General features: G+C 32.7%; 1 protein-coding gene across 2 annotated transcripts; it reads right to left on the bottom strand.

The window, feature by feature from the left end:
* Positions 1-7,150: 7,150 nt before the first annotated feature.
* On the bottom strand, positions 7,151-10,697 carry LOC111022854 (uncharacterized). Of its 2 annotated transcripts, none has more exons than XM_022300134.2 (2): positions 7,688-10,697; positions 7,151-7,540 (listed from the first exon to the last, which is right to left on the bottom strand). In XM_022300134.2, exon 1 carries the CDS (start codon positions 10,442-10,444, stop codon positions 8,510-8,512), a length of 1,935 nt encoding a protein of 644 aa, XP_022155826.1. In that variant the 5' UTR covers positions 10,445-10,697; the 3' UTR covers positions 7,151-7,540; positions 7,688-8,509. The 2 variants fall into 2 exon arrangements, with proteins under 2 accessions (XP_022155826.1, XP_087974161.1); XM_088118035.1 differs by having other exon boundaries at positions 7,151-9,953; positions 10,174-10,314.
* Positions 10,698-15,456: the final 4,759 nt, after the last annotated feature.

Consider the following 15,456-nt stretch of genomic DNA (forward strand, 5'->3'; position numbering starts at 1 on the left):
ACCTTCGTGATTTTAGAGGTGAGATATGCTATGACATAGGAATGCGGTTAATTAAGCGATTACCATTCAAACATTAATGATTAGTTCGGTAACCATGCTACAGAGTCGCTCAAGTTCGAAAGTTCGAGGTCCATCGCTTCCGAATTTTCTCCGTGGGAGGCGCGCGCAAAGTTAGATTGCTACTTCAACGATGACATGTCTTCTGGTTGAATTCGGCCCTCATCATTACTCTTGAAGAAAAAACCAATTTAGTTTTATTTGAAATCAATTTTCTTTTTAACCTTTTCGAGATTAATATCTACCCTACTCCCTCCCCACCTTGCTGTCATCTTACTTTACATAGATTTTCTATCCCCAGCCTACCTCTTCAATTCTCTAACTTTTTAAATATTAAAAATTAAAAATCAAATTTTTTTGGTCTTCTATTTTAAAAACAAAAAACAAAAAGTAGTTATTAAATATATATGGGTTTAAAAAAAACATAAAATAGAATATATAAAAACTAAAAACTAAAAATAGAAATATAAAAGTCGATCTTGTGGTGGATTCAATCGAACCTTTTTAAGATATGTTCTATTTCATTGGTTGGTGGGGCCTATCCATTAAGGATCCCACATTATTGAAAAGATAAAAACCGATTTATAATATAGGTGAGTTATTCCTCTCATTGTCAAGAATATTGATATTGTATTCAATTGAGTAGGTAATCGCCTCTTCCTATTATCCCCTACTCGTTTTTTAGATGAGTTTAGGGCTCACTCACACAATTAGTCATGGCCTTCCGCCATGTTAGACTCTCCCCTAGAAGTACAATTTTTTGTATATTGAGATGGATTGATCTTTGTCTATCGAATTATCAGTAGAAGATGCTACAGCAGTGCCAATTTAACGGTGTTGAAGGTTCGAATCTCCATCCCTCCCTCGTTGACTTGCTTGTTTTGATTTGTTTTTTTCTAATAGTTTTTTTTATCAACTATTTTATAAAGTTATGCAATATATTCATACTCACACTTCTTTTTATGGATGCTTTTCTTTGTGAGGGCTAGGTCTAATTTAGCATATGCTATAACATAGCGCTCCCAACTGAAAAGAAGGCATATTTATTTACTGATAAAGTAGTTGTACCCATATTAACTACAAAATATATGTCAAAAAAATTATTAAAAAAAAAAACTACACAATAGAACAGAAATAAAGTTGTGGGGTTTATTGGGTTACAAAGAAAAGTGTCAATCTCGAACTAAAATATTTACTAGGTGTTTTTAATCCATTAGAATTAGTGTAATAAAATTTTGTCGACATGATTCCTAGGCATAATTGAAATCGATTAAGACATATATCTTCGACCAAAATGTCGTCGGTTCGAATCATCTCCACCCCAAAATTGTTATACTAAAAAATAAAATAAAATTATTGACACATCGACATTGTCATCGATATTTCATACCGTGTATTCAATATTAATATTGATATAAGGGGTGAAACGACATTTTCAAAGTATCGCAAAACAATTGACAAAATATAAAAATCATAGCAACAAAATATATATCACTAGCTAGTATGGACATAATATTAATATTAATAATTTTTAACTTATTTAAAAATGATTAAATGTTTATCTGTTAATTTAAATATTTATTATGAATTTTACATTTTTATAATTTTTTCAAAAGATCCATCGACATGAACATTTTATCGATATTTTCATAACGAATTTCTATAAAATTGAGATCTCGACGTTTAGATTGATATTGATATTTGCAAACTTAATAGAACAATATTTTTTTACAATTAGAGAAAACTTAAGTGGTTTTTAAAGAGAGAAAAAAAATGTTTTTACCCGTTTCCATCAATATACAACTAAAAAAAGTGTTAAATATTTTAAACAAGAAATTTAAAAAAACTATAAAACTAATAAATATTATCTATAAATTAAATAATTAAATACCATAGTATTAAATTTCCGTCCATATCAAAAATTTCAGCGATATTTCTGTATGTCCGTTAATTCGATATTGATATGAAGAGTGAATCGATATTTGTATAATATAAAAAAAATCGATAAGATATAAAAAAGAAATATAAACAAAATATATATATCACTAATATGAACATTAATAATTTTGAATGGAGTAAAATGTTTATTTGTTAATTTACATATTTGTTTTCATCGACATTTTATAAAACTGAAACGAGGGAATTCAAACTCACAACCTTCTGGTTGGAAGTATATGCCAATTACCGCTAAGCCATGCTCACTTTGACTTATTATTTCCTATTTTCAAAAGCTTTACAGATAAAATTTAAATTTATAAAAAGTATATATGGTTTATAATTTACATTTAAGAAAAATAATAATTTACATTTAAGAAAAATAAAGAGCCTAAATTATTTACTTAAATTTTTTTATAAAAAAGAGCTTTTTTTATTTTGCAAAAATAGAAAAATTTCTTTAAAATTAGAAAGTAACAATAAGGGTACCTCATCTGCTCCACGCTACAAATGAATTCGAGATATAAATTGATTTTTGAGGTATCACTTTGATCGTGATTTTAAAAGATCAAATTATACTTAAAAGTGTGTTTAAAAGTGATGGTAGAAGGAGTGATTTTGAAAAAAGAGATTTACCAAAATCATTAGAAGTGATACCTTAAAATCAATTTTAAATGATTTTATGTTTTCCTAAAATCAATTTTTTAATTTGTCAAACATAATCAATGGAAATGGGTTCCCAAACAAACCCTTAAATCTATGTTTTTCAAAATCACTATCATCACTTCCAAACATACCTTAGTTTTTTAGAAAAATGGTAAGTGAATCACTTTAGGTATAAAATACTAGGATATGTTTGTGCCAAAATCACTTTTGTTATTGTTAAAATCACTTCCCTTTTCATTTATCATGTTTCATAAATTAAAATTTTAATTTTTTAACAAAGTTTAAAATCACTTTAAATTGATTTTAAGGTATCACTTAGGGTGTGTGGAGTAATTTTGATATGGCCAAAATCACTTTTGTCATTGTCAAAATCACTTCTTTTGGCAAATGAAAATTTTGATTTTAAGAAAGTTTTAAAATCACTTTAAATTGATTTTGAATTTCCATCAGAGGATGATTTTAGAAAATCAATTATACTTAAATTTATATTTTCAAAATTACTCATTCCACCATCACGTCCAAATACACTCTTAAGTGGTGATTTTGAAAAGATCCATTATACTTACATCTCTTTTTTTAAAAAAAAAATCAGTAATTCTACCATTACTTCCAAATACAACTTTCTCCTGACGCTTAAAACCGTCGAGAGAGACTTTGCCCGACACAAAATCTATATCGAAAAAAATCGGGGAAGGCTCTCCCCAATGGTTTTTGGAAATTCATCCGCTAGAATAGGTTTAGTCTGACGGTTTGTGAATCATCAGGCTAACTCGGTCTAGCCCGATGATTTCCAACCACTAAGCAAAATAGATTTGGCCCGATGGTTTTTAAACTGTTGGGCTAAACCGGTCTAGCCCGACGGTTTCTATACCTAAGGTAAAATTGATTTCATCCTACGGTTTTTCAACAACTATCGAGAATACCGATCTGGCCCGACTGTTTTGTGAGATTTTTGTAATACAAAATACCAATCGTCATACCTTCAAAAAACGACTTTCTTTTGAGTTGGAGTCTCTCCCAACCGAATCTAGTGTGCACAACAATTTAAGGTCTCTTGCCACTGCACCAACATCCAAGGATACTTAAAAGATTATAATGTTTTTTTTTACTACTACACAGGAGGGACTCAAACTTGAATCTTGAATGTCAAGACCAAAGTCTCTTGCCACTGTGCCAACACCCAAGATACTTAAAGATTATAATGTTCAATTTCATGTTGTATTACAATGATATTATAACAAAAAACATTAGGCTTACGACTAATCCCATTCAGCATTTCTTCGTGCAACTGAAGTGCAGCGTTAAGGTTAATTTCCTATTTGACATTCAAAATTAATTTTTTAAATTATCTCCATCTACTGGAAAACAAAATAAATAAATAAAAGGGACAACATTCAGTAAAATTAGCAAAATAGTAAACATTATAATGACTACTAATATCAGTTTGTGATATACTTCTGATAGAGTGATATGAATATCTAATATATACTATTGATATAAGTGAAAATTTGTATTATATTTGAAAATTTAAAAAAACAGGTACATATTTTGAAGTACATAAAAGATTTTTGTTGCCCACTGCAATTTCCCTAAATAAAATAATCTCAAAACAATTTTTTTTTCTAACTTTTCTATTAAAATGGTTGATGCATAAATTTGACTGAATGAACTTACCAAATTTGCATAACTCTTCCTAGAGTGAAGAGATTCAACTAAACTTGTAAAGCAAAGAAAGATTACACAGTGGTGCGATATGAGCTACACACAGTTCGATATTTAAGTCATAATCGAGTTTTTAATGAAACGTAGCAAGGATTAGGATTTTGTGGTGTCTATTGATTATTAGTCTTTTTTCTCTTTATTTATAGAGAGGAAAACCTAAAATCACGATGATATATTCTCCTTTTGTGTTTCTTCCCTTCTCGAGACCTTCGTTTAGGACTAGATAATCTCCCCTAAACACTAAGAAGATAGCGACAGACTATGGCTACTCGGCCATGAGCCTCAAGCTCGGCCATTTGGGTCCAAGCTCGGCCATGGGGCTTGGAGCTCGACCACTTTGCCTTGAGCGCATCCCATGGCTCATTTGATCCCATTTGATCCTTGAACGGCATCGGCTTTATTGGTTTATATGTTAATTGTTTAAGAGATTCGTGTACGAAGGCTCGACTCTTGGATCATTCTCGAGCCTAGGAGAATAGGTTAATGCAAGCCAACTCCATGTACTCTTCTCAGGTCTATTTGTTGACTATGACTTTTCCTACTCATAACAATGATGATTACGAAAATTTGACGTAACAATCAGTTTTAAAAATAGTGGTATGCCTAGGCAAAAATGACAGGTTGGTAGGTTTTCAATTTTTCTCATGGACTTTGAGATAGGTTTCAGTTACGCTATTATTATTTTAAAAGTTTCATTTTAATCTTAACTATCAAAATTTTTTCAAAACACAATTACCCTGTTTGTTTCTCCATTAAAATGAATACTGACATTAAAATGAAGACAAAGTATGATTAGATGATGAGTAGTAAAAATGGAGGTTACACGTGTCACGCATGTGGTAGTCAAATTCAAAATGGTTTCAATTAGAAGAGAAAAGGTACTTTGGAAGTTTGAATTTTAGTTGAAATCGAGGGGAAGCCATGCATTATAAGAGGAATATGTTCATGATAGAAAAAGTAGTGCAAGGATACTATCGATAAAAGCTTGAGTCCATGGAAGCTTGAAATTCTCTCTCTTTTCTTTTCTTTTTCTCTCTCTCCCTCTCCTCCGATTTTTGGTCTCTCTTCCCAATTGCTGTAATTGTTCTTCCTCTCTCCGTCCATTTTTTTCGTTCCTGCTCTTAAGTCTCTTCTATCTCCCTCTCAAGTATATTAAAATTTGAAAAAAATTGAACAATTTGAGATCTCTTCTGTGGATATAATAATTTTTCAAGTTCTTCATAAGAAGATTGTTTCACACAAAGAGAGAATGGAAATCTCAAGTGAGGAGCAAAAAATCAATTATGCCTTGGAAAATGAGTTACCCAGCCCAAAAGAAACCAATCTTTTGATAGACGAATGGGTAAATATTCATGTGTAATAAAAGCATCATAAGTTTCTAACAAAAATAATATCAAATCTGTATAGGGAAGAGAAGCTTTTCACTTTGTTTTACAATATTTATATATATTTTTTGTAACTACTAGTCGGAGCTTTGCTCATCTATACTAAGAGGCACTTGTGCCCACTCCAAGACCAGAACCTGGAAGACATAAAGAATTTTTTATATTAAACTCACCAGAAGGTTCGAACTTGAGACTTCTAAACCAATTTGATCAAGAGACCCCAAGTCCTTGTCAATCGAACTACCACTTGGGCGGTTTTGTTTTACGGTATTGTTTACAAGAACATGAAATATCTAGAAAAAAAATGAAAAAGATCACATACAAAGTGATTTATTCAACTCCACAAGAGAAATATACCTTGAACCAAGGTCTTAACGTGAACAAACGCGAAGTTTAATCTCATTTTGATCCTTAAACATTTTGATTTATTCCACTTTGATCTAACTTCAAAATATCTACTTTATGCTCTAAACTTAAGGGGATGTTTGGGGCAAGAACTTTTGATGAGTGGAGTTGGGAGGAGTTGGAGGGATTTTCTTACTCCTGGTTTGGGGGAGGATTTAAAAAACATGAAGTTTATTTCACGTTTGTTATTCAAACTCCAAAAATACTATTCTAACTCCTTACTTTATTTCCTTTTATATCTTATCTCTTTCTTCAGGTGGGTCCTACACCTTTCACATCTATTTTCTCTTCTCATTCTCCACCCATTTCTCTCTCTATCCATCTATTTTTTACTACTTTTCATTACTTTTCTATCTCTTATTTTTATTTATTTGTATTTTTCTTTTAAAATATTAAATAAAAGTGTTACGCTTTTCTTTTGAAATATATTAAAAAAAAAAACAAATTATCTTATCAAAAATCTTAATTTTATAATTCATGAATCAGAAAAAATGATTGGAATCTAACTATAATTATATAACATAGTAAAATTGTAGCCAAAAAATCAGCTAAAAAAATTCAGTTACACAACTACAGACTTATTACGCTACACCCCAAATACAGACTAAACAACTCTAAACTTATTAACTCCTCAAATTTACTCCCAGATTAAACAAATCCAAATTAAAGAAATTCAAACTTAACAACTCCCTTGCCCCAAAACACCCCTAAGGAAATAACCATATCGATTTTGATTGATGACACAACTTCAAATATATATCGAATCCACAAGCTAGTAAGAGGAATTGAATTTCAATTATGACTCAATTGTTATAATAATAAATTATATAACATTAATTAATTTGAACGGACATAAAAATTCAGATATGTTACCATACTACCCGCCTCAAATCAGCACTTTAATATACACACATCAACGCGTAAATACACATTCGACGTCTATGTCATCTATCTGTTAAATAATTACGACAGAATCAAGCTTCAAAATCAAAATGGTTATTTTCTAAAAAAATTGAGACTAAAATAACAAACACAAAATATACTCCAATGCACTGTTGGAAATCCATACCATAATTGAAAGACGTCAACTTCCCCTTCTTCCCTAACAGAAACAAAGTAAAAGTAGAAAACAAAAGAACCATGTTCCAGTGAAGCAGTACAAATAGCCCTCAAGCGGCATCTCGCTTGGCAAGAGTTTGGGATTTCTTGATCATACTGGCTTAGAGATCTAAAATTCGAACCTTCTGATGAGCTTAATACCAAAAAATCTTGATATCTCCCAGGTGCGGGCCTTACAGCGAACGCGGATGCCCCTGAGTATAATGGAGCATCCGACCCCAGTTATTCAGAAAAGTGAAGCAGCACAAGTGCTGAACAAAATATTTACAAACCATCTTCAATATAACGCGCAAAAACTTGGCCACAGAATTACATGTAGGGCAATATGTACAAAAATTTTCCATATGTATATGTGTGTGCACACGCCAAAGAATGATGGAACCAGAATGATTATATACCTTGAAGGGGAAGAAGCGACCTTAACTGAGTGTTTTGCACTTTTACCGTGTATCTTCCTTATTCAAGTGACCGATTGAAGCATTTTCTTTAACCGGGTGCCCGTAAGTCCAAGTTTCTGTCAGCATGACTTGATATTAGGACTTTGAAACCAAAATTAGAGCATAGCCTGCTCTTCCCCTAAGCTCAAAACTAGTTGCTTCCATTTGATGAGAATAACTTGAACCTTGATATGTACACCATACTGAGATTTGTGGCTAGTCTTGCTTTCACTAACCTGGCTCCTTCTTCAACCAAAAATAAACATTCATTTGAAAAAGAAATACCAGAACTCCTGCACCCTTGCCATATACAATGGACCTGACACCAACACTACCAGTCTATCACTTGTCCTTGTAAATTTAGGAGTCTAACAAACTTATGAGATATTCGACGCATTAATTTGGTAGCCTCAAAGTCTCAACCAACGACAAGTTGACTCTATTAAAAAGCCTTCACAAGATCTAACACAATTGAAAATAAACAACAGCCTCTTCAAATTTGTGATAGTCAAAATCCTCCAGGAGGCTTTGGCTCTAGACCATTGTCTCATGAATGAGAGTAAAAGAATACTGAACCTTGCTGGTAGACATGTATGCGATAGCCAGAAGTCGAAGCATGTTCATCATGAGAACACGAAAATTGCTCAACTTAAACTTGGTAGCCACACTATTAGCAACCAGGGAAACAGGGCTTCAAATTTCCGAACATCATAATTTGAGGATTGAACTGATCAGCAATTTTCAAGCTAGAGTCCCTTATGACTAGCAATATGTGTTTTCTCATCAACCTCGACACTCTTGGGCAGGAAACCTTGGAAGCAAGTTCAGACATTCCTGATACTTCTCATCTTCGGAAAGCATGTCTAAGACTATGGTACAAGTGGAAGCATCTGGCAACACATTTTTCTTAACCATCCTATGAAGAAGTTCAACCACTTCCTCTGGTTTATTATTTTCGTAGAAACCACGCATAAGTGTATTATAAGTAATTATGTTAGGAGTACAACCATTTTCTTCCATCTTTCGAAACAAATCAATTGCCTTTTCTAGCTGTCCATCTTTACACAGCCCATGGATCATGATGGAATAAGTTACAACATTTGGTAGAAGCCCTTCAAGAGAAAATTTGTCAAAAAGCTCCCACGCAGTTTCAAGCTTCCCTGCTTTACATAGCCCATCAATAAGGCAATTAAAGATTTCGATGTTCAATTTCAAGTTGTACGGCTTTAGCCCATTAAAAAGTTCTATTGCTTCTAACAAACAGTCATTCTTACAAAGCCCATCTAGAAAAGTACTATACGTACTTGAACTCGGAGCCAGACCATTAGCTTGAATGACACCAAATAGCTTCTTTGCATCAACAACCATGCCTGCCTGGAAAAGACCCGTTAACAAGGAATTGTATGTTATCACAGATGGTCTAATTCCCACTTGAAGCATTTCATTGTAAAGCTTCATTGCTTCTTCCATCTTCCAATTTTTGCAATACCCATTGATTAGCACATTGTAGCTAATCACATTAGGTTCACAACCTTTATTTGGCATATTAATGAACAGTTCCCTCGCACTATTTAGGTCACCGACCAAACAGAACCCATCCATCAATGTATTATAAGTAAACAAATCAGGAGCATTATTACCTCCTTGAACCATCAACTCCAGCAACTCCTTAGCCTCTATAACCTTTCCTGCCTTGCAAAGCATATCCATTAACACATTAAATGTTACCACATTTGGCTGAACACCATGATCCACCATCTCGTTAAACAAACTTTTAGCTTCCTCCCACTTTCCACCATAACAAAATCCATGAATCAAGGAGCTATAAGAAATCACATCCGGAAGCATTCCCTGAGCTTTCATTTCCTCGAAAAGTTCTCTTGCCTTATCTTCCAATCCATCCTTACAAAGCCCATCTATGATGGTACTATAACAAATAACATTAGGCTTGCAAGTAATACCGTATCTACCTGTCCCATTTAGCATTTCTTCATGCAACTTAAGTGCAATGTTAGTATTCCCAGTTTGACAGAGCCCCTTGATCAAAGTCCCATAAGTTATCACATTTGGCGTACAACCCAACTTTTGCATTCTCATGAACAACCGCGTCGCTTCACTAATCCTATGCTCCATACACAACCCCTTAATCAATGACGTATATGTCACTATATTGGGAATATAACCCCTCCTAATAATCCCTGCCATGGCCGCAAGACCTTCGCTCACCCTATTCACATTACAAAGGCAATTAAGCAAAATATTAAGCGTGATGTAATTAGGCAAAATTCCGGCTAAGCTCATTCTATCATACAGCGAAAGAACTTCAGAATAATGCTTAATCTTAGCAAGCCCACCAAGTAAAAGATTGAATGATGACATCGCAGGGGTAGGTTTTGTACGCAACATTAGATCAAAGAATTGTAATGCTTCTGCTGCGGTAACATTACCTGTCTTGCAATTCTGTAGGAACGTCCGATGCCGGTCTTGAAACGAAATCCCTGTAGTTAACTCTTCCGGCGAATCTTCCGGTGATACAGTCGGTTTGGGTGGTCTTGAGAGGAGAGGCGGCCGTTTACTAGAACTTCCAGGCGAAACTTGGGGATTCGAAGATCTAATTCTCGGTGACTGAGTAAACAGAGACGAGAGCTTACCTTTCGCCGGAGCTGAGGAAGAAACGGCGACAACAGAAGAAGCGGAAGCTACAGACTTCGAAACCATTTTAGTAGAATCAATGGCACTGGCTTGTGAAATCTGAAAGATGACACCGTCGGTTCGGGCTTGTCGACAGAAAGAAGAAGATGGCGCGGCGGGCGGCTACGGCGGCGGCGCGACGGTGGAGGAAGCGGCCGGGAGAATTGAAGAAAGAGAAAGGGGAACGTCGGCTAGGGCAAATGAAAGAGGAGAACCATTTTCTTTTTTCTTTTTTTTACGAACCGTGGAAACCAAAATTTTCGATTTGCTTCGGTTGGTTTAATTTGGTCTCCGGTTCGATCGGGTTTTTTACACCATTTTTAATATATTATTTTAACCGTGCTTTCGGTCTTTGTTCATTTTAGTCTATTTTAATCTGTATACTTTTAAAATGTTTATCTTAATCTATATACTTTCAACTTTAGTTCATTTTAATTTCTGTACTTTTAAAGTATTTGTTTTGGTTCTGGTACTTTTTAAAAATGATCGTTTCAATTATTTTATTTTATTTTTAATCTCATTTTTCTATTATAATTTTATTTCTTGAAGGGTAATCATGATTCCATATTAAAAAATCTTTTTTATGCCTAAAATTTGTGTTAAAAGTATTTTAAATCTGGACCAAAATTCTCAGACCAAAACAAACACTTGAAATACATGGACTAAAATGAACTAAAGATAAAAGTATAAGAACTAAAATAGATATTTTAAAAGTACATAAACAAAAATAATTTTAACCTAAAATTTAAATAAAATTCTAAAAATATATTTTGACCACGCATCAATCGGTTTTCTGAAAACGCATCAATGGGGTATCAAAGAAAGAGTTATATTGTGTCGAGTACATTTAATTTAAATAGTTCAGTGAATATATTTTTAACCAAAGTTGTAATTTATTCATTCACATGTAGATATTTTCATCACCATTTTCATATATTCAAAGAGTTGACATTAACATTAGACGGAGGAACGGAAGAGTGAAGTGTTTAATATCTTGGAGACTATGACGCTTCCTACATCTTTTATATAGACTTTTCCATTAGCTACCATTACAAGTTTAGTAAAATTAAATTGGTATCATCTTCGGGGACAATTTAATTTTATATTAGAAGTTAAGTTTCATTTGGGAACGTTCTTGCTTTCTGTTTCTTGTTCCCTTTTCATTTTTCTGAAAAACATATTTATTTGATAATTCATCTCGTTTCTTGTTCTAAATTTTGAAAAATATTTCTAAACAAATGGACCAAATTTTGAAAATCACAAAAAGGACGTTTTCAAAAAAATTCAAACAATTTAAAATTTTAGAATTATATATCTTATCGTGAGCGATGGTTTTGGCAAATTTTCTTTTCATCTTTGTTTATAAGTTACTTACAATGGATTTTTTTTTCTTTTTTTTGTTAATCTTATTCAAACCAAAGCTGTCATGTATATAGCAAAAATTAGAAACCATAAGTTAATTATTACACCTAACCAATATATGTACGTTAATATATTATTATGACTATAGATAATCGATTCATCATCAAATTATATTCATCAATAACTATGGGATAAAATAGAAATGTATGATCCTTTCGGTATTCCTGTTTCTTGTTTCTATTTTCTCTTTTTTTTTTAATATGAAAAATAGAATTACATGTTCCAACCCTCTTTGATTCAAGAATGATGAAACAATATTTTTATTTATATTTTTGAACAAATTGAAAATGGTAAAAAGAATATTTCTATACCATTTTAAGAATGTTTATAAAAGGATGAGAAACAAAAAACGTAAATATTGTCAGATGCTCAAGTTTTTTTAATAAAACTTGAGAACGAAAAACAAGGAATGAGCGGTCAATATACAAACTACAAATTAATTAATTAAGATATATATTTCTGATAGAGAAGCAACCCATTTAAATTCCCTAAGTAAAAAAATAGAAAAGAAAGAAAGCCAGCCTGTTTCTCTTCATGTGAGAGAAGGCCGGAAAGAAAAAAAAAACATGTTTTTCTCTATCATACATTCAATACCCTTTTTCCAAAGGAAGTGAATACTAAACTCATAAAATTACTTCTTCTAATTGAGACCAAAAAGAAAAAGGGAGAACAAGATCTTCAACTCAAAAATAGCTCATACTTCTTCTTCTTGTCACCTTCAACAATGGCAATAGAGCTTCGAAAGATAAAAGCGACGAGTAGACGCAAGCAGAGCGGAGCGAAGAAGAAAGAAGGATGAACAATTTCCCCTTCATTCATCTTAAAACAATACACACATAAAAAGTAAGAAGAGTAAAATTGTATCCCTCCTTATGAAACTTCAATCTCACTCCGTTGAAGGGAATGAAGCCTGGTCCGATATCATTCAAACGAAACGTTCTTTAGCTATGTGGTCGGTAAAGTTTCATCAGAAAGACATCGAACCGAACAACATTCCCCTCAACAAACGTAGAGATAGTGAAAGAAAACGAGAAAGAGAGAGAGATTTTTTTTTCTTTTTCAAATCTTCTTTTGATATGAGCCATGCACTCAGAGAAATGGCAATGGAGGTGCGTTTCTATACATATAGACGTAGAGGAGAGACGAGAGAAGATTCTCTTTTTGGGGTCACATTTGCAGCAAAATGCTTCAACATTTTTTTTTTAGTTTTTTGTACGGTTTTCTCTTTACTTTCTTTTTTTTTCTTTGAGGTTCTTCAGATTTTTCAAGTCGTGTTTTTTTAAAAAAAAAAACATAATTATTGCTCTTTGGTTTTTCTTGTTCGTTTTTTATTCTTTTTATATTCCAGTCTGTTAAAGTCAACTACGTGAATGTGTAGCTTTTAATCACATATTGAAATTATTGGCTTATTATGCTACCACTGTCGGGTGATCATTGGTTAATTAAAGATGTGTCGTTACTTTAACTTCGTAGTTAAAAGACATTTTTACCCTCTTTAAAAGATAATAGGTTTGAATTTTCTTTAAAACCTTAGTAGTGAACTGTATTACTCCAAGTCGTGTAAACATAAACATAACTTAACAGTTAAGGTATTGATATCAAGGGTAGAATATTCGATTCTTCATATACTACACGACCCTTTTGGTTTTTATGCCTCTATACTGGTTTATGGGCATTGTCTTCGTCCCCGTAGCAAGGAGTCATTGCCTGATCGAAGTTGCGTCACATATGGCTTGAACCCAAGACTTCAAGGTTATTCCTTTGATGTCTCAAGCCACTCAAACAATCCCTTAGGGACAATATAATTATATATTCTTGAAAAATAAAAAATAAAAACATATACAAAGTCCTAAAAAGAAAAGAAAAATTACATTTATCGTAACAAAGTGAAAAATGTCAAGATTCTTAATGTCAATGTCGAGATCTCAATTTTATGGAAATTTCGACGAAAATATCGATAAAATGTTGATATCGATCATAGATATTTCTTTAAAAAATTATAAGAAAAATCATAATAAACATTTAAAATAACATATAAGCATTTAGCTGTTTTTAGATAAGGTAAAATTTATTAATATTAATATCATATTCATATATTACTGATATTTTGTTCTTTTTTTATATATTTTATCAACTTTTTGGCGATACTTTGGAAATGTCAACTCACCCTTCTCATTAACGCTTAATTAATAGACATGAAAATGTCGATAAAAATTTAATACCTTTAATAGAGTGAACATCATATAACGTTACAAAAATAGTGAATAGCCATCTCAAACTTACTATTACCCTCACTAGAAGGTAGAGACGCTCGTGGATACTTTGCACGGTGGATATATCTTAGAATTATCATCTACACTTTCTTATGTTCTAGTAGCATCAATTGCCACCATCTTTTGTTTTCTTGTTAAAAAAATACATATAGTAGCGCTAGAAGTGAAAGAAATATATACAAAAAAAAACTTTGAATTTGGAGAGGAACTCAAAATGGGTTGCTTGTGGTTTGTTTTTATTCTAAAGTCTCAAAGTATAAAGGATATATCTCTAGTGTTTGCCACTTGAAAATAAAGAGGGAAAAGTAAAGAGAATTGAAGGAACCTTCAATAAAATGATGGGTGGCATATGCATACACAATTGGATGCCAAGCTTATATTCCAAGCTTTTAATGCACAATCTGAAGAACTAAAGCTATTTGCAGACAATGGCACAAACATAAAGGAGAAAGAAAGAAAAAGGTAAATAGAGAGAAGAAGGAAAAAGAAAAGTAAAGTGGAATATAAAGTTCCATTTTAGTGGCATGGTTTTGATTTGAAATGGACTTGTTTTCTCAAAGATATCACTTTTCTTTCTAATTTCTTTCTTTCTTCTTTTAAGTGAGATTTTCTTAATTATTGTTGTCTTTTGGGTATGCGGTTGAGAGTGAATGAAGTTGAAAGGGATGGATGGGGAAAGTGGAACTTATGAATTGAATTGAGTTGTGTAAACGTTGAGGAAATCGATCTGACATGATTTCGGTAACTTGTGAGGATGGCAAACTACTATAGTATCCAACTAATATTGATGGAATGATTGCTGAAGCGACTCTAGCGATCGAATAATATATGTGAATTCTAGTATAAGAATATAGAAAATAATTATCTCGAACAATAATCGTGCGAATAATATTTTAAAGAGAATTTGGTTGTGTTAAGGATTTTAGATAGATAAGATAGGTCTTATTTGTGAGTCATAGAAATTGAGGTCGTGTTATAATACGTTGGTTCTTACGTTTAGTTGTAAATCTAATTGATTGATGAGATCAAGAGACGTGTCATCATGTTTGTTTATGCAAGAAATTGCACAACCTCAAATTAGTTTGAACCCAGTCCTTGCTCCGACCTGAAAGTTAAGGGAAAACTTGCACAAGAGGGCAAAATCTCCGACGCTCAAGTCAGTAAGTAGCTCGGACTCAATATTAAGTTTGAGGAAAAATCTGATGCCTAATGGTGAAATGAGGCCCTCTATTTATAGGTTTAGGTTCCGACAGGGGTCACAACAGACAGTTACCTTGGTCGGATTAGAGGTCGGAAATGTCGGGTTCGAGCATATCGAACTCGGACATTCTTCCCCAAAATGAA

The sequence above is a fragment of the Momordica charantia genome, assembly GCF_013281855.1.
Source record: "Momordica charantia cultivar OHB3-1 chromosome 9 unlocalized genomic scaffold, Mcharantia_2.0 BLBB01000009.1, whole genome shotgun sequence".
NCBI classification, from domain to species: Eukaryota; Viridiplantae; Streptophyta; class Magnoliopsida; order Cucurbitales; family Cucurbitaceae; genus Momordica; species Momordica charantia.

Bases quoted from the DNA above. Each gene is read 5' to 3' on its own strand.
- LOC111022854 (XM_022300134.2), bottom strand. From the start codon at position 10,444: ATGGTTTCGAAGTCTGTAGCTTCCGCTTCTTCTGTTGTCGCCGTTTCT.